This window comes from Chaetura pelagica, unplaced genomic scaffold (assembly GCF_000747805.2).
Source record: "Chaetura pelagica isolate M959 unplaced genomic scaffold, ChaPel_1.0 scaffold50, whole genome shotgun sequence".
NCBI lineage: Eukaryota > Metazoa > Chordata > Aves > Apodiformes > Apodidae > Chaetura > Chaetura pelagica.
This window is the reverse complement of record NW_009952366.1, coordinates 6,671,566-6,690,705: the sequence shown is the minus strand read 5'-3', so window position 1 is coordinate 6,690,705 and position 19,140 is coordinate 6,671,566. Positions and strand designations below refer to the sequence as shown.

Sequence of the window (19,140 nt, the reverse complement as noted above, 5' to 3'; positions counted from 1 at the left end):
CGCCGCCGGTGCCGGCGCCGTCGTCGCCCGGCTCAGCGTGTGGGCTGTCATCTCGTGTTTCCGCTTTGTCATCGCCCCCGGGTGACACGGGTGACACTCGGCACGTGCTGAGTGGAGGGTTTGCGCCCTTGGCTTGCAAAGGCCCTTTTCGGTCTCCTGCGTTTTCCAGCCGTCTGGAATTTGGAGGAGTCCGATAAACTGCTTGGGTGACACGCACCTTCACGGAAGCGGGTTTCAGTTTGGAGAGGGTCAGTGTGATAGGATGACACGCCGGTAAGGAAGGTTTCAAAAATGCCAGCTGAGGGTCAGTGGCAGAGACTCACTCTCTCTTTATCAGCAAATATATTCTTGGGGAAAGGGAACAAAAAAAAAAACACTTAAAACAAAGCAGTCCTTTCCCAGTAGGAGCAGCTGATTTGAAATGTTTTATGGCATTTTTATACCATTTGTTCCCCATTGTTATTATTTGTACATGTCAATTAATGTAACTGGACCCCCAGGAGGGGGTTACTCTGGTTAAAGCAGAATAAACCATGCATGGTATAGCTTGGCTCATAGCTCTGGTGCTCTTTTCCTGCCATTTTGTTCCCCCTGCTCCAGTCAGAATTGATGTTGTCTGAAGCTGGTGAAGTCGTCCATGGAGGAGTAGCTCTTTCTCATCCTGAGAACGAATGACACAAAAAATCATGTCTGGTAATGTTGCCTAGAACACTTTTTGTTTATTGCTTTCCATTCCAGTTTTCTAATTAGGTAGAAGAAGGATCTACAGACATAGTTGTTTGGCTTGATTTCTTTTTGTGGTTGGTGGTGGGAACCAGGGGTCAAATTCCACGGATTCTCCGTTTTGAGTCATGTTAGATCTTCCTGTTGTACATTTGTTGGAGCTGGGCACTTTAATGGTCTTGAGAGATGCTGCAGCAGTGTTTCCACTTTTGTGCTTGATTTTAATCCATTAGCTTCCAATGTACCAGACTGTTCCTGCCCTTCACTATATTCCTTTTGGTGCCTTTGACAGCTTGAAAAAGAGTTACCAGCTTGTGCTCCTGGTCCCTTCACTCTGGTATGCACCAAAACAGAAGAATTTCCAGGCCACAGATTTTGTTCTAGAACTGAAGTCACAGATAAAGGAGACCATAAAGTCTACAGAAGCCCAAGGAATACGGAAGAAGAGATAGATAAAGGAAAATTAAGGCAGGTAAGAAGACTCTGCAGACCTGACATTCAGAAGTAAGGGCATTGGAAGGAAAGGGACAAGTAGGACAACATTTCTGTGATAAGCTGAATTAATGCAGTCATATCTTTTTTAAGGGTTGTTTCTTTCTTCCCCAGAATGACTGTGGCACCGTTCATAATTAGTGTGGTACCCCAATGGAGAGAGTGAGATGGGTTGCACTGTTGTGATAACATGTGCAGTTGGCCAGCTGACTGGTGCCACATGGCTCAGTAGAGTTGGGCCTGCCTCTCTTTAGGTGGGGGACACCTCCTTGGGCTGCTGAATTTCACAGAGTGTGCCCAGGCGTCATTGTCTTTGAGTGTGTAATTCTGCCAAGCCTGGCTGAAACTCGACATTTGCACAAACCTCTTTTCCCTAAAAAAGTAGGCTAAAAATAAATCATAGAGGGGATTCACATTTTACTTATAAAGAATATAAATAAAATCTAGGAGAGTGAAAGAAACTTGGCAGTGAGCTAGAAGAGGCAGCATTAACTGTGTCTCTATGGTTTGAGGTGATGCTACACTCCAAGAGTTGGGACTGGACCCAGGCCCACTCCGTGGGCTGCATTTATTGCTTCTGTTGCAAGGAGCAAAGTGAAGCACCTTCCAGGTTATGCTGCTTCCAGCTGCAGAGCGCTGGGCTGCGAGTGCAGACACTCAACAGGATAACAGCATGATAACCAACGTGCAAAAATGGGAATGCTGAATGAAAAAAAAAATAAACTGCAAGGTGGGAGTAAGGAGCTGGACTGACTGCCTTGACAAAGCAAACATTAACCTGAACAGACTGACAGCTGGACTCCACATTCCCCATTTGGCTGCTTCTAAAAGGACCTGGTCTCTTAGAAGCTGAGTGAGGCACATCTGGTACCGTGCTCTTACCAGCGCAGGATTTTTTGCCCTTCTTCTGTTATTGCCAGCCAGCTGTTCCTAGCATTTAATACACTTTATATTAATGAATGCTACATTTTCCAATCTCATGCTGTACTAGGCAGCATGATAAGAAGACAGTATCTGACAGGCCATAGGCCAAAATAAACTTTTGAATGTAATTTTTAGCTGGAGAAAGCCACTGGGCTTCCTTGTTTTCTCACAATGGTTATTCCTTTTTCTTAACCAGCCTCCTGGACAAAGGCAAGCAGTGGCTGGGGGGTTAAGGGAAGGGCTGAATGCAGTCCAAAACGTGGTAACTAAGCAGCAAGACTCAAAACCCTTTCCTGAAAGACAACAAAGATACTCACCTCCTGTTCTTTTTCTCCCAAGGAGGCAACTCCCATGGCACTATTTTCCTAAGAAAATAAGTTATGACCTTCAGGAGAAGACATCTTTCAGGGTATGTTATGTTTCGCTTTGTGTTTTCAAGCTGTAAATAAGTGTCAAGAAATGGCATGGAATGGAGTGGGGGATCTGTCTGTGACCCCTGAAAAGGGGGAGGAAGGGCAGCTAGGGAGTAAGTGGCCTATATCAGCCCCAAGAAGAGCTGAACAGAGTGATGTTATATTTGTTTCTGTTTGCATTTATGGGACTGATGCCATTATTTATGTACTTATGAGACTTTACTCTTTTTTCCTAGTTTAGAGTCAAAACTCATAGTCCTTACTCAAGTCTAAAAATCCACTGAGGTCAATAGGCAATTTTTATGACTAGAGCTTTAGTATCAGGCCTAAGGGCTGGATGTTGACAAAGAAAATGTTTCTTGCATGAAAACAAATATATCTTATGAACTCTAGAAGGAAAAATATTCCCCCTCACCAATTGCTGAGGACAGAGGACACTTGTACATCTTCAGCCATCATCAATCCATAGCATTTACTATGGAAATGACAGCTGTCACCAAATAGTGTCTTCTGTAGTATGAGTAAGATAAAGGGCTTCCTTAATTCTGAAACCACTCCTTCTCTAAGATTTTGCCTGATACCTGGATGAAGTGGCTAAAGCAAAGTTAAAAGTGGCCAAAGCAGCCAAAGAATTCACATTTAGCCCTGTTTACTCTGGATTTCTTTCCATATTCCTTGATGATTTTTATTTTTTTTTACAAAACACCAGTTCGATTACAGCCTGTCAGCCATAAAGCAAACATCCTGGCTTGCATCAGCTAGTGTCACAACATCAGTGTTCTTTGGAGGACAGATTTTCAAAGGATACAATGAGTGCTTCATAAAAGGAACGACTTTAGTGTGTCTTGCTGCTGAAGGTCACCTTGAGAAGCACAGAGCACTGTGAACACAGACTGGGACAAAGCAAATGCTTTTCAGTGTGCATGACTGGATGCATACTGTGTAATAGAAATATAAGTCCATTTCTTGCCTCATTTAGAGCTCATTTTTAAAATTACTTGTAAGCTACAAGATTCACATGAACAGAACCATCCGTTGTCTGGGCCAGTCTTTCAAAAAGACTCCTTATATTTCGGTGTTAAGGAGCTATTACATTAGGCATGTATTCAGATGGTGTGTAGGGATGTGCTGCACCGAGCATCTTCCTGACGCCAGATCTCTCTGCCCCTGTGAAGTCTTGGTAGGGCATGTAAGGCTGCACACAGTCAGGGTTCCCCACACTGGTATCTTTCAAATACTTAAAAAAAATATTTATGATAGAGTCATAACCCCCTATTTTTAAAAATAAAAGCATATTTATTGATGTACTCACTGAATCATAACTGCAAATGCAAGCAGCCTTCTGTTTCAGATGACAGGTTGAGACATTACCTATTGTCAGAAGTAATTGTAGGTCATATCTCATTAAAACACTAGAGTGGTAAATTATTATTAGCCAACCTAAATTATCAAAACTGATATCTTGATATTCATTTTTGTAATCAACTTTGTATAATTTAATCCACTAATTAATGTATTCTTGTTCATACAGTGGTGGTTCCTCTGATATTTGAAGCAGATTTTCAAGAAACACAGAAAGTAATACCTCAGCTTTACTGTTAGTGTGAACAACATGACCAGTTTCTTTCCCACAGCCTCCTGATATAAATGTTTTACTCTGGGGTGTTCCAGCCCTTTATCTAGGGAGTAATGGAACCAATGTTTACAGCTGCAGCGCTGGAGGTCGGACCTGTGTATTTCTTTGACCAGGTATTTTCTTTTATTCTTCTACTTTCCTCTTCCCCTTCACACCTTCTCCGGTCTTATATTGGAAATGCTCGTTTTGTTGTAGCTGAAACCTGCAATGAAAGAGAGGGTCAAGAAGATACCAGAAGAACTGTCCTCATATTTCGCTACAGATCTCCTCCTTGGCTTTACTCCCAGGTAATAATGTGACGCCAGTAGAGGCGGGAGCAGGTAAGTTTCTGTCAATTAGTTTTTCAGGGAGGACATAAAAAGAAGTCCCAAGGTAGATGTGACCAAGGCAGAACGGGAGCCATGGGGGAGGCATATGACCAGAACTGGCACCCTGCCATGGAGAGTGAGCAGAGTGAGGCAAGTGGGAAGGTGACAACGTCCTATGCTTAACTCCAGCTCCTTGAGGCGTAGTACCTAATGTTCATTTCTGCTGTCAGCATTTCATGAGTTTAATGTATTTAATATACAAATGGTGTGCAGTTAGTTAAAGAATGCCACGTAACAGCCTTGTATCTACTGTTTTGGCATGAACTGAACAACAGCACATTGTTAGATGCAGAGAGCTCTGTGGATTTCATGAAGTTCATGTCTGCTGATTAATGTACTGGGAACTGGCGATAATAGTATTCCTCTGGGGTGTGACTCCTCTGGATAACTGGATTTTAGATTCAGGTTTCATCACGTTTGCCTTAAACTGATATTTTTGTCTCAAGGACAAACCTAATTGTATCTAATTTCCTTTTGAATTTTGAAATTTTACACCAGATTTTTTCAATCTATGAACATGTTTCTGTGCACTCAAAGAGTGTAAAAAGCCACCATTAAAACTGGCAGGGGTAGACATGTAGTTACCGCTACATGTGTGTGTGTTTAGAAGCTTGAGAACTAAGACTTTTTTGGTACACTTACTTTGTATATTAGATTTTAAAAATCCTAAAACTTGTTAATAGTTTTTTCCACATTGACAGTCCTCTAATGAAACTGATATAGTTTAAAATAAAGATGGTCCCTTCATAACCAGCTTCTAAACTGGGTGGGGAGGAGCGAGTCCAACACAAAATAGGATTTATAGAACGAGCAGCTACTGGAGAAGACTTCTTTAGACACTCCAAGTTTCATTACATCTTGTAGTTCTTTGCATGTCAGATCTAAGAAAGCCAAGTTTTTTATTTATTTGATCACCATTTTACTGAAGCAGGACAAAATAATTTTACACAGAAGAAATCAATCAGCATGTTACATTACATTGCATTGCACTTCAGTGGGCATAGTCCAAAGCATGCACTGTCAGTGCAGGGTCTTCCTGGTTTGACAATGTCTGCACTAAATCTCCTTATCCTGCTCTGCAGAGCTATTTCTGAGCTTTATCCAGGAGTGTCTTCCTTGGGAGGAAATGTGGCTTAGTCTCAGCTGTGACAGAGAGCACTGCCAGCACATCCACATATGTTTCAGGCAGGAAAGCTAACAGGTCTCTTTTCCATGCTATTTCTCTGTTACTGCTGTCACTTCTCGTCAGCCTGATTGAAGACAGGTTTGGCATCTGTACAGGTGAGCGTGCAGGAACGCATGAAGATGGCTTCTTAAACAATGATACAACAAGAAAAGAAAAATATCCAGTTTGGCAACAAGTTCCTTGGCATTCCATGTGTAAAACCACTACAGAGGACTCAAGCCCAAAGTTCTGCCGAATATCTTTGATACCACAGGCAGATGAGGACTGCCCAGTGAAGATGTTGAAGAAGTCTGTGGCTGACAACATGTTACAGGAACTTGGAGAGAAGTTGCAGCTCCTTGCCAAGTATGAGACTCGTCTCCCTCAGGGACTTGTGGATGTGGTAACCTGTAGCTGGAGAGAACTCTCTGAGGGAGTTGATGGCCATAAATGGCACTGGCAGTCACTAGGGCATAGAAGTGTGACATCCAGGAAAAGCCAGGCATCAGAGGAGGTTAAGGGTAGTGCTCCAGGGTCCAAATATAGGGAGTGTGAAATCACTGCCATCAAAAAAAAACTAGGCAAGGACAACTTTGCTCTACAAGCCTGTACTACAAAGGAAAAAAGAAAGCCTGAAACAGCATCAAACATGTCTGTAGGAGGTGAAGGTAAGGTCTGCGTAACTGTGTAAATGTGGTGTGTTGTAATGTTTGACTGCAAAAGGCAAAAAAGCACTTTCTTTTAGGATATTCTCTCTGTTGGCTGGGTAGGCCAACATGCTCCACTTTAGAGCTTGTTATACTGCAGTTCTCTGCAAAGCATTGTTTTAGGACATGATGAAATAGCTTTGCAGCTGTTGTAAGAGGTACAAACACTTAGAAGAACAGAGCCAGTGAAACTGGGCAGTGTTTCAAACCATTTGTTAAAGCATTTTTAGTCTCCTCTTTCAAGGTGAGTGGTAGAGTCATAACATATTGTGCCAGTAAAAATAATTTGCATCCAGAGGATTTCATTCAGCAAGTGTCAGTAATACTCAGTGCAGAACCATAGGTTAGGGGTCAAGCCTGTTCCAGCTCTCCACGTGCTACTTCAGTCTTCCTCTTAAAAAAAAAAAAAAAAAAAAAAAAGAGAGAATAATCTTTGGGTTTAGGTTTTTGAAAGCTGATTCACCTTTGTGTGTATGATCATAAGCATTGCTCTCTGCTTCCTTCCTGCCTAGCTCCTGTTGTGCAAAATGATGCTGACCAGTCACCCATCACGATCAGCTTCTCACTCTCATCCAACATTTCTGAGGAAGGAGGTAAGAGTAGCAGGCAGCTTGGCTGGATCGCTGGTGCTTAGCAGAGGTGGTTAGAATTATGCAGCATCTGGACAGCTGTTCTGCAGGCCTGTATTAACTGAAGTATGGATTTGCATGAGGAGGGAGTAATTGTCAAGCAATAACCTCCACTGCTTTTTAGATACAATCTGGTTTTAAATACCCAGTCCTTGGTTATCTCTGAGCATCTGCCAGCAAGGTTTTCTACATAGCCACTGCAGGTCCACTACTCTGCTAGCAGAATACAGAGTGAATAACTGCTTTGGGATAGTATTTTCAGCCTTTCCCTCTGGAAACTGTCTGACCACATATATTTGACTTAACTTTTGCTCTGAATGGGAGCACTAGTGCTGAAAAGTTCTTCACAAGAGATTATAGCATTTCTGCCTAAAACGTGGACAGATTTGATTATCTGAATGGGAGAACTGCTTACTCTTCACTTCTTGCTGGATTTCTTTAAGAACATTGCCATATGGGGGAAAAAAAACAACATTTGTGCATTTTCTTACTAATCCTGAAGTTGGACAGGTGCCACCAGAACTGCGGAACTGCAATTCCTTGGCTAGTGAAGGTTAAAAGTGCTGCAGAGACATCCAGCATCCTAGCACAGAGGAAGAGCTCCATAAACAAATATACAGGCACTAAATGGAATTATAACCTCTTCTATTGTTTACTGAAAATGTGGCATCTAGTTTCTTCTGGTTGTAATAAAGCAACAGCACTTCTGAAATTCTTTGCTGTAGTGTGCTCTTGGTGTCTGTGAGCTCTTAAATTTGCAAAAGTAGCTCTTGTGCTCCCAGGCAGTCTCACTATTCTTCTGTCTCAGTGATCTCAAGATCATGCACATTTCCCTTCAGTACTCCACCAGTGGATCTGCCAGTACACTATATAGTCAGGCAGCTGTTGGAGTTTTCTTAACCACAGGTAAACATCTGAATGGTGAAGACCAGCTTTCACTGAACCGTCTCTACCCTTTCTCATGGAAGCTCCCATGTGCTGGGTCTTTCATCACACATTTATTTTTTGTTTGGTGAAGGGAGTTTCCAGCAACAGATCATGCATTTCCGTGGCTGCAATTCTAACCGACCGAGTTCTTGTTTCTGACTCACTTGCTTTTCAATTTGTTCATAGTGAAACACTAAATCTAGGGAAACTGAGCTTCCCTGCATTAATGTTAACAATGGTTTGGACCATTCTCTAGAAGTCTGTGTCTGTAGCCATTTTCTAGCACCTCATTTGGATTGTCATATCAAGTAGTCTAATTTCTTGATAGTAACCATTGCAACAGAAGATACTAAGACTGAATAGAAATCATGCTCTGACCATTCATCTTGAGCATTCTCACCTTTTTAGAAAACTGAGTGAGAATAACTGAGAATCTCTAGAAGTTAAGGAACTTCTTCCTCCACACTCCCACAGGCCTCCAGAAATCATCCACAAATGCTGCAAATATAAACTAAGTAAAATATACATGCCATAGTGCAACCACAGATGTCATACAGAAGTGCATGCTAAGAAACCTTTGTGCCTCTGCTGCTCAAAGGGATGCATGGCTTAATTTAACAACTACTTACCCAGACTGCTGCTGAGAATAAAGAATCTGCATTACCTACATCCTTTTCCAGCAACAATCCTGGGCTGTAGACAAATCAAACTGTGACTGATGTAGGAAGTTAAGGTAGTTCACATAAAGGTCTAACTTGGAGTTTATCTGAATAATCCATTTTTTCTGGACACCCATTTTCTTCCTAGGCATATTTTTCTGTTTTTCGGTTGAATGTGTGTACAATGTACATTCCCTCTTTCTCCCATTGTATTCTTCACGCCAGAGAATATCTTTAGTCTGATTAGGACAATTCCCAATGCTTCAGCACTTTGGGAATGAACCCTACTTTCTATTGACAGATGCCATAAAACAGCACTGACATTAACATCAGTCTCTACTTATGTATCTCATTCTAATCTCTCATTCCGTTTCTCTAGGTTGGATTTTTCAACTTTCTGGCTCAAATTCTGAAGATATGCACCAGGAGCTGCCTTGCCCGTGGACACTGGAGAGGCTAGAACAAATGCAAAAACAAATGTAACAGACTGAGATTTTTACTTCCATAAGCAAAGTCAGGATAAATGGCAATGTTTTTGTGATGTAGAATACAGATTATGGGAGACCACTTAACCAAACCAACATGCTGGTCTGGAGAGTGTTACAGCTCTGAAAACTTCTAGAGTTTTGCTTAACATTTCACTATTTATGAAAGAGAAACATACACTTTTATTTTAGCTACTGGTAATGGAAGATAAGAATTATCTCAACAGGGATTAGTGCTGAGACAGTATTTCCTGATTATGATTAATCTGGAGATTAGCTTCCCAACAGTTGTGAAATACTGTTTGAGCATCTTTTGTAAAAGAAATCATGGTCCATGAAAACCATTCTGCATTTTGATCATTTGATGTAATCTATAGCCTGTTGCCTTGCTGAGGCCTGAGAGAAGATTGACATATTGTGGACAGAATCAGGCTCCCTCACCATGGAGGCTCCCACAGGGAATTAGCCATGTGTTTAAAATGTATAGTAGCTTCCAAATTAATCAGCCATTCTCTTAAGTACCAGCTAGAGTGCTAAAATAATATCAAGGGGTGGGGGAGATGTCAGAAATAGTTAAGATTTAATTTGCCTGATCAATTCCCTGAGGTAGAAGTGCTGGAATTTATAAAGCAGACTAGGTTTAAAAAAAAAAAATATTTGCTGACAAGTAATTATAAGCATTAATTACTTACAGGGACAGTTATTAAAGTTAACCCATATAATTTTGTATCTACAGCACACTTTCTGAATTTCAGCTGTTATGTATCCCTGTTATTTAACTGGTAGTTCCTGTACACTGGCAACATTTTAAATGTCTTCATATTGAATAAAATCATCTATGTATCTTAGGTAAAAAATCATAATTCATAATAATAGGTTTAGCAGCTAATATATAGGCTGTATATATATGCAGCCACAGTTTAGTGCCTGTATAAAATCAAGCAGTTTTTAGTGTGTAAGAGCGCATTTGCTACCATGTATTGTATGTTGTACATATGGGACACAAGCATATTATACATTGTGGAATGGATTATTATCACTGTGTTATTTCTTGGGGAACTGAGTAGCCAAAAGTCCAAACAAATTGATGCTGCAGCAAAAAATGGAGTTTGCATTGTTCGACCAATCTCTGTGTGTCAGCCTCTAGTAGCTTTGTAATGTGCTTGCAAAGCCAAGATAAAGTAAAGCAGCAAAAAGCTGATTTTTTGAGGCTTACACTGGAAACATCCTATTTTCTGATTATTAAAATGAGCACTGTTGTCTTCCCACCTATGAAACATACCTTGCCTTTAGAGAATGCTTTGAAAATTATCTGTCATTTTGGAGTCAGATGATTTAGTCTTCTAATTGAAGATTACATTTTTGCAACAAGTAGGGTCATAGGGTCTCTCTACAATGAAGGTGTTCACTTTCATAGGATCTGAGCATGTTTGGAGGATTTGCAAACCCAGTTGGCCCATCAGGTTGGAAGTAAAATGCTGCTCCTCATACTGCTGATGCTGTCACCAGATTCCTGTGTCAGTGCTATAAGAGCTAGTTTAGTGTTCTTGAGTACTTATGCTTAGCCTGGTCAGCAAAAAGTTTATATTAAGCACTATTTTAGGCAAAAATTGAATCAGCAAGATATACTGGCTTGAAGACAAAAATATTCCTTTGATTTGTCAACTGACATTTTACATAATTAGCTTTTCTCAAAATTGACCAGCTTTTGTGCTGATTTTTTTCCTTTAATGCTTTTGTTTACCTGATACTACTGTGATGACCTGTACATTTTTATAACCGCTTAAAGACTACCAGATAAAAGTTTGGACGCATGCGCTTATCTATAGATTTAGAGCAGTACACATAGAACACCTATTTGAAAAGCATGTCAGCCAGAGGCTGGCAGGGCTAAATAGCTGTCACCTAGGTTTGGGTTAATTTAGCCAGCTTCAAACTCTCTTTGCTTCTTTCTCAGAATCAGTCATGAGACTGAAATAGAGAAAAATTTGGCTCTTAGATAAAGACATTTTTAAGTATTTAGGTTTTGTTCTTTATCAGAAGGAATGTGTACGCAATAGCAGTGAAGAGTAGCACAACAGATGTGTGGAATACAGGATGGTGAAGGTGAAGAAAAAAACCTGTGTAGACAGACCTTCAACAGGTGAAGAGCTGACTGCTCCTCATAGTCAAAGGTCCTGTGCTACATACACATGTAGAGGGTTGGTGCACGCAGTTCTTATGCCAGCTTGAGTTAACGAGATCTTGGGTAACTTACCTGACCCATTTCTATCTGAAAGTAATGTGCTTAATAATATTTATAATCATTATTTACAAAGCTCCTCAGGATTTTCAGGAGAAAAACAAGAAGAGTGAAAAATAGTATAATTAGCTGTTGAGGGGTCCTAGTGAAAGGTTACTAATGAAACAAAATCTGCCACTTTTGGATGATACTGCTTGGGGAAGGAATTGGGAAATCAGCAGTGTCTTCTATGCTAAGTAGAAAGGAGGAGATTAGAGAAGAACAAACATTTGGGCACATTTTACTTATACTGTAGCTGAAGATATAAACCTAGTGACTTGCTAAGATAATTGTAAGTGTACAAAAGCTGAGATTTTAAACCAGAAATTTTCACTGTCACTCATGCTGGCCATGCTGATCTCTAAGAGGCATGAAGCTCCACACTCTACTGCAGCTCATGGGCTCAGTCCATCTACAAACTGCTGAAATGTCTGCCACAAATTAAACAGGCAATGGGCCTGTTCACTGATATCTGTGAGGCTGCTGGAATTCCTGGCTCAGTGAGTGGCCTTGATTGTTTCTATCTCAGCTCAGAAACTCACAAATCAAGTTGTATTTTCTATTAAATCAAACTTAATTCTAACTTAATGCAAGTTTTTGGTGAGGATTCTGCTTAGCAAGAACTAATGAGAGGTGTAATTTTTTTCCTCCCTTATGTAAAACAGAGAAGTGCAAACTTCCAAGCTGAAAGAAATGAGGTTTGACAAACCAGTCATTCTTCGGCATTATGGTGATCACAGAGACGAAACTTCCTCGAAAACATGGAATGGTCAGACTGGCATGACACTCACACCAGAGCTGACATACGGCAAAACTCAGATCCCCGTGGGCAAGAAAGCAGGCACAGCAAAGAGAAAACTGCACTATGTGCTGAATGATGGCTCATCTTTCATTTAATATCCTTTCTGTTTACATGGCACCTGTGAATTCTAGCAAGACTGTGAGAGGTAGTAAGAGGACTTAACTCCAGGGGGGAAAACTCAGACCTAATGTGTAGCTGATCATCTTTAAAGACTCAACTACATGAAAAAAAAGAAAAATATATCATTCTTTTGTTCATTTCTTGTCAGACTGTGTTTATATAGTACCAGATATATAGCCAGGTAGTCAGATTATAACAACAAAGCCCAGTATACGTCAGGTGGGTGGGCATGCCTCAGAAATAAATACTTCAGAATGAAACATGCAGCTGCAAGTTAATGGCTTCAGACTGCAATCCATTTAGAGTATAACCTCGTTTTGAATGAAGATCACTCTGTCAGTCATCAAACTGGATGAGGAACAGTCTGCTCTGTAACAGGGAAAACCACTAAAGAGAATGTGCTTCATAAACATTTCTGATTTGTATGTTGGTCTTGCAAAGGCCACTTTGGGCCTATATCAGCCATGTTAGCTTAGTCAGGTAGATATATTTTGTGCTGAGAGATGTACCCATCCTCCATCCCTCCCAACCCATCTCCAGGGAAGGAGGTGACTGGATAGTAGCTTCCCTTCTCCCTGTGCATCTGGACCCAATGCCTAGGATATAGAGCTGATAGAGTGTTTTAGTCCCTGTGTTCTCTGCAGGGACATGTGATGGACACTGTAAAAGTTAACTCCTTGACTTTCATTGTAGCTATCCTTCTCAGTATCTTGCTGTTTGCCAAAGCTGCTGCAATCTCTTATGTGGGGCTTTCTATACCAACATATTTAGCCCTTCTCCAGATCACTCTGTAGTTGGAACTTTCACACCTTTTGGGCATGGCAGCATCTGTCTTCCTAACAGGTAAGTAGATGCACTATGAGCACTTGCTTGATGCTGCACATTGGAGTGGAGAGCATGAAGCCATACAAGGATGTGAACAATGTTCAAAACCATAATCAACATGGCAAAGCTAATAAGTTGTGCAACACAATTTTTTTCTTCCCTGCAACTGACCTTAGTTGTGTGTCTAACAAATGGTTCAGTTTATTTTGGCTGCTTGTTTTTCACCTACCCTCTTTGCTCAAAAATGTAAAGCCAGGCAGTCTTTGATGACCACACTTTTAGAGAAGCTGACGGCTCATGGCATAGACAGCAGCTCTCTGTTGGGTAAAAAACTGGCTGGGTGGCTGAGCCCAGAGAGTTGTAGTGAATGGGGTAGATCCAGCTGGCGACTGGCCACCAGTGGTGTTCCCCCAGGGCTCAGTTTTAAGTCCAGTCTTGTTCAATATCTTTTATTAATGACCTAGATGAGGGGATGGAGTGCTTCCTAAGTAAGTTTGCAGATGACACTAAGCTGGGAGTGTCAATTTGCTTGAGGGTTGGAAGGCTCTGCACAGAGACCTGGACAGACTGGATTGATGGGCTGAGGCCAATTGTATGAGGTTTAACAAGGCCAAGTGCCTGGTCCTGCACTGTGGTCACAACAAGCCCATGCAAAGCTACAGACTTGAGGATGAGTGGTTGGAAAGCTCCATCTTGGAGAGGGACCTGGAGGTGCTGGTTGACAGCCAACGTAACATGAGCCAGCAATGTGCTCAGGTGGCCAAGAAGGCCAACAGCATCCTGGCCTGCATCAGGAATAGTGTGGCCAGCAGGAGTAAAGAGGTGATCCTGACTCTGTACTCTGGTGAGGTCACACCTCAAGCACTGTGTGCAGTTCTGGGCCCCTCACTACAAGAAGGATGTAGAGTTGCTGGAGCGTGTCCAGAGAAGAGCTGCCAAGCTGGTGAAAGGTCTGGAAAATAAGTCCTATGAAGAGAGCCTGAGGGAACGGGGATTGTTTAGTTTGAAGAAGAGGAGGCTGAGGAGAGACTTCATTGCCCTCTACAGCCACCTGAAAGGAGGTTGTAGGAAGGTTGAAGTTGGCCTCTTCTTCCAAGTGAATAATTACAGGACAAGAGGAGATGGCTTGAACCTGCACCAGGGGAGGTTTAGACTGGGTATTAGAAAGAATTTCTTTACCAAAAGAGTGGTTGGACAGTGGAACAGGCTGCCCAGGGAGGTGGTGGAGTCACCATCCTGGAAGCGTTAAAAGAAATGTAGATACAGTGCTTAGGGACATGATTTAAGCACTGAATGGGTAAATTGGGTTATGGTAGGGGGATTTAGGTTATGGTTGGACTTGATGATCTTTGGGATCCCTTCCAACCAGGATGATTCAATGATTCTATGATTTTATGATAATTCATGGAGGGTTTTGCATTGTAGGAGATTGACATCTATGTTGGTGGGAAGATTAAAAACATTACTTCCATCTAGTTTGCAGTTCACCTGAAGGTGAATGAACCTGTCTCCTCTGCAAGCCCCCTCTAGGAGTCAAGTTACTATTTTTTCAAGCAGCCCAAAAGCACAATGTTACCTTAATTGCTAAGCGAGACAAATCATGTTGAAAATTGAATTTCCCACATGTGAAACCAGTGCTATAAGGACAGGATTCATTTTGGCTTACTAGAAAATTTACACAAACAAAGGAGACAGCAGGCAGTTGGGAGCCAGCCTTCTGGCTGCCTTGGTTGCATGAGATGAGCTGCATATGGATATCCCACGCAGCCCAAATGCAGACACCTTCTTCCCCCACCCCACCCCTGCCACTTCTCAGTGTCTCATAATGCAGTGCTTTATATGGATCATAAAAAGAGCTCATCAAATGCTATTTTTTCTATGCATTGTTCAGTCATCATTATGATTTTCTGTATTAAAAATAATTGGTATAACTTTATGGATTAGTTTGAGTGACTGATCTAATCTGGAATAATTTACACACAACAAAGAACTGAGATCTTGTTGTTGGACCACCACCAAATATTTGCAGAGTTGTTTGGTCCCTCCCTCTCTTTAAATGTGTCTGAGTGATTTCTCTAAATTCCTTTCAGCTCCTTTTTCTAGTGTCTCTATTTAACAAGGATGGAAATTAAGATTGTAATTGTTTTCACTAGATAGTAGTTGCATACTTTAAGAAAAGTCCTTTAACAGGTATTGCTCATGGTTTTACATTTTTATCTTTATTCTATTTCTTTCTCTGGGTGTAGTTTCTTCTCCAAGATTTGTGTTACACTGTCTTTTTAAAACAATTGCAATAATTTGTTTGGATACTTATCCTTCTACATAGCTTTCTTACTTTTGTAGGTGAGTCTCCTATCTCAAGAGGCATAGGTTGGTCTGTCATTAAAAACCTATCTAGCAAAAGCTTGATTTTCCTCTTTTTATGCTCCTTTAGTGACTTTTGAGAACTCTACACGTGTGGCACAAAAATTTCATGCTCTGCAGAGAGGAACAGTAGCTAAAAATGAGGGACACATTAACCTGCAGCTGCCTTAATTTTTAAATAAGTCAAGTTCATTGGCTTATCATCCTGAACGAGCTCTTGGGTTTGGAGAAATATGTTTTACTGGTGATGTGTGGAGAATTGTTCAGCTCTTGTAGAAAAGGACTTCAAGAGGATTTCAGTCCTCTCAGAGCTTCTGGAAGGAGCTGGCATTTATTTACCAAAAAAAATGTCCAGGAGTCCAAAGCACTAAAAAAACCACCTTTTTGAAACAATTTTCAATTAGGATATGAAATCAAACCGAGCAAATTTACCTACGTTGACCAACCTTACATTCTAGAGAAGCAAGCAAAAATACATAGAAAGTATAAAGTGCTAGCATTAAATTTCAGGATTCCTGGTGCTTATTGCTTTGCCCTGGCTAATATGTATACATTTATTTTCCAACACCCAGTGGAAACTCAATAAAAAACATTTTATTAATGATTAAGTAAAGATAAGTGACATGTAGTCAGTTAAGCTGTGAGAAAAAAACCTGCAAACCCAGGACTATTCCTGCTTTTTTTTTCTTTAAACAATAAACCCCCAAAATCTCCAATCCCCTGTTTCCAGGAAAGACCATCAACACACAGAAGCCACTTAAAAAACTTTTGATTATCTGAGGACCTTTTCTATATGTTTCAGAATTTGTCTTTCTGAGGGGTCACCAAGTGCTATTTGTTTATGGATAGATTAAAAAAAGGCCACAGAATACATATTCTTCTTAATAAATATTAAAGAGACATAAAAATGTTCCTGAAACTGTCAGCTGAAGGCTCATACATGAATGGCATCTACATGCTGTTTTACCTTACTTGCTTTTTCCTTCAATTTTACAGTAGAATATGAAATGTTTTAGAACTCCTAGGATGTACTAGGAAGTGGAAATGGCATTAAAATCGCATCATTTGACATGGGTTTCTTTTTAATTTGAATTATTAAAACAAGAGTTTTTGTCTGTATCACAGGGATAATAATTTATACCTGCCTCACAGGCCTGTAGCATGAGAAATGCTTGATGAAGGAGTGGATATGCAAAGCGGCTTTTAAATTAAAGACTCATAGATCAAAGAGAGCTTCTTGGATTGCCTAGGTTTTACCAAGATACACCAGGAAAAACAGGTTTCATATTTCTGCTTGTTTACAGCAACACCATAATAGTGATGTTTAATCAGGAGGGAGGTCTGGTGACTAATAAAGATGAAGAAATGGTCAGAGAATGGAAATGGCCTCGGGATGGCAAGCTTGCCCATCCAGTTATAGCACAGGTAATAGTTAAGCTTTACTTTTCTCACTGTTGTTCTTACCTCTTTTTTTTTTTTTTAATTTTACATCTTCAGATATCTCTGAGGTGTCTTAATTGCAAGGAATATGATGCTTGCATTTCTTCCTCTTTAACACAACCTTTACAAAGAAGGACTCTTCCAGCAGCCTCTCCATGAGTGGGTGTCATTACCTCTGTTTTACTCATGTGGCAACTTCATGAGAAGAAGGAAAAGCAAATTATCTGGAACTGTTGTAACTCATTATTTTAATAAATCAGAGGCCTGTCCTCCTTGCTGGAGGCATCTTGGAAGAGTCTTTTCAGAGCCTGGGAATGTGAACATTCTTTTGGGTATGTTCAGTAGTAGGCAACTGTTTGCCTGACTTGAGGCCTGATCCCCTTTCCACTGAAGTCCATGAAAAATCTCTCACTGCTCTGCAGCTACCAGAGCTGGGCCTAGCATGCTGAAAAAATACCAGAAACAAAGAAAAACTTTTGAGACCAGAGTCAGAAAGTGTGCCTTCAGGCATGGACTTTGTAACCACAACCATTATTTACAGGGGTTGGATCAGGTGGGTTTTTTATTCCTTGCTACCTAGTATAGAGCTACTGGCATCAAGCTCCGTATTTTATACAAGGCACACAAAAGGCCCTGTCAGAATGACAGGTAGCCAGAGCCCTCTCCTGGTTCCTTTTCTTGGCTCATACTACCAAGCTGGCAGCTGACAGGAAGGAGTAACTTCAAACAAATGGCCATAAAATCCTTGCTGCTTCCATGTCTGTTTTATATAGGCAGATATTCCAATTTGGAATTGGATTCTTTTTTCTGTAAATTGACTTTTTTTTATTCTGTAAAATCTGCAAGGAGTTGAGACTTCCAAAATATGCTGTATCTGCAGTTTTAGTTTTTACAGAGTCTGTAAAAAATAAAGCATGAAATTATTGAAGCAGTTATGATTGTCAAATGCAGATTATAGAATATTAAATATTATAGAATGTGAATTATGTGCTATATCAAGTTAATTTGATGTTCTTCAAAAGCCACATGAAAATGGAAATTAGTTTAGTAAAGTTGGGTTTTGCAACATAATGTTTACTTTGTTTGAATGGGAAGGAGTGCCAGAGGCTGGAAAAGGATGGTACAAACTGCTTTTTGAATTAAATAGAAGTGGTTCTAAGTCCCCTGCTTGGTGTCACCAAGGCATTCTTCATGGTCTGCATGCACAGACAATGCTGAAGGCTTTAGTGACCATGGTTTTAAGAAAGTACTTTATATGTGTCACAATGCTAATTCTTTACTGGGGACGAAACATTGTCCAAATCCTACCCACTCACACCAGGACCACATGAAGGGCAAGCAAGGACTAGAGCTTCTTGAGTCTGTCTGTGTCTGTCTCCACAGCCTCTGCCTCAGAAGTTCACGTGCTTTCCTGGGCCATGTGGGAGATACGAGAATTTCTTAGCACATCCTGCTTTGCAGCATCACCTTTCAAAACATGCACAGTCTCAGTGCACTTGCTTTGGGCAGGAGTCATCCAGATAAAGGGCTGGGAGCTGGCTCTGTCCACAGTTCATATGCTATGAGCTTAACTTTGCAGTATTCAAATAAGAGTGACAACCCTAAAAATTCTTTGTAGACTTAAGCCTAGAGAAAACTGACATTTGCTTGCCACGACCAACCGTCTTGGATAACCCTTTGAAATGTCAGGCTCTTCCATCCAAAAATAAATATGAAAATTTGGTAGTATTAGTAAATCTCTTTTTTTGCTTTTTCAGGTTAATGAATACATCACAGTGATGATTGCAGGGCGCTTTGCAATTAGCTTGGTCTACAAGTGGCAACATGAAAGCGTGTGCTTGTCTTTGTCACCACTGCAGGGTGCGGCTCTTACACAGTTAAAACAACTGGTATGTTGTAACTGCTGCAGCATTGCCATTTTCTGCCCTTTACAAATATTAATTGCTCTGTGAACCTTAGAATTTATGAACTTTCTTATAAAATACATTTGTCGAGTTTATTTCTGTGTAAGTGTGCTAAGTGGAATGTCACAGAGTGACCAAGTAAGAACTTCTGGAGATTAAATATAAATTCCAGTGGATTTATTCTCAGGTCTGGCCCAAAGGGACAGTTATTTTTATGTACTTTGGTTCCTAGTTCTTCCTTTTGTTTCTGGCTAATATCCTTAATTATTTAATGTA

At 40.6% G+C, this 19,140-nt stretch overlaps 1 protein-coding gene across 1 annotated transcript in view; it reads right to left on the bottom strand.

The window, feature by feature from the left end:
• METAP2 (methionyl aminopeptidase 2) overlaps positions 1 to 688 on the bottom strand; it is a 17,346-nt gene extending 16,658 nt beyond the window's left edge. The window contains exons 1-2 of the mRNA XM_010008069.1: positions 512 to 688; positions 13 to 217 (exon numbers count right to left, since the gene is read on the bottom strand). Of these exons, the coding sequence (XP_010006371.1) occupies positions 13 to 217; positions 512 to 688 (382 nt within the window). The remainder of the gene's footprint in view (positions 1 to 12; positions 218 to 511) is intronic.
• Positions 689 to 19,140: the final 18,452 nt, after the last annotated feature.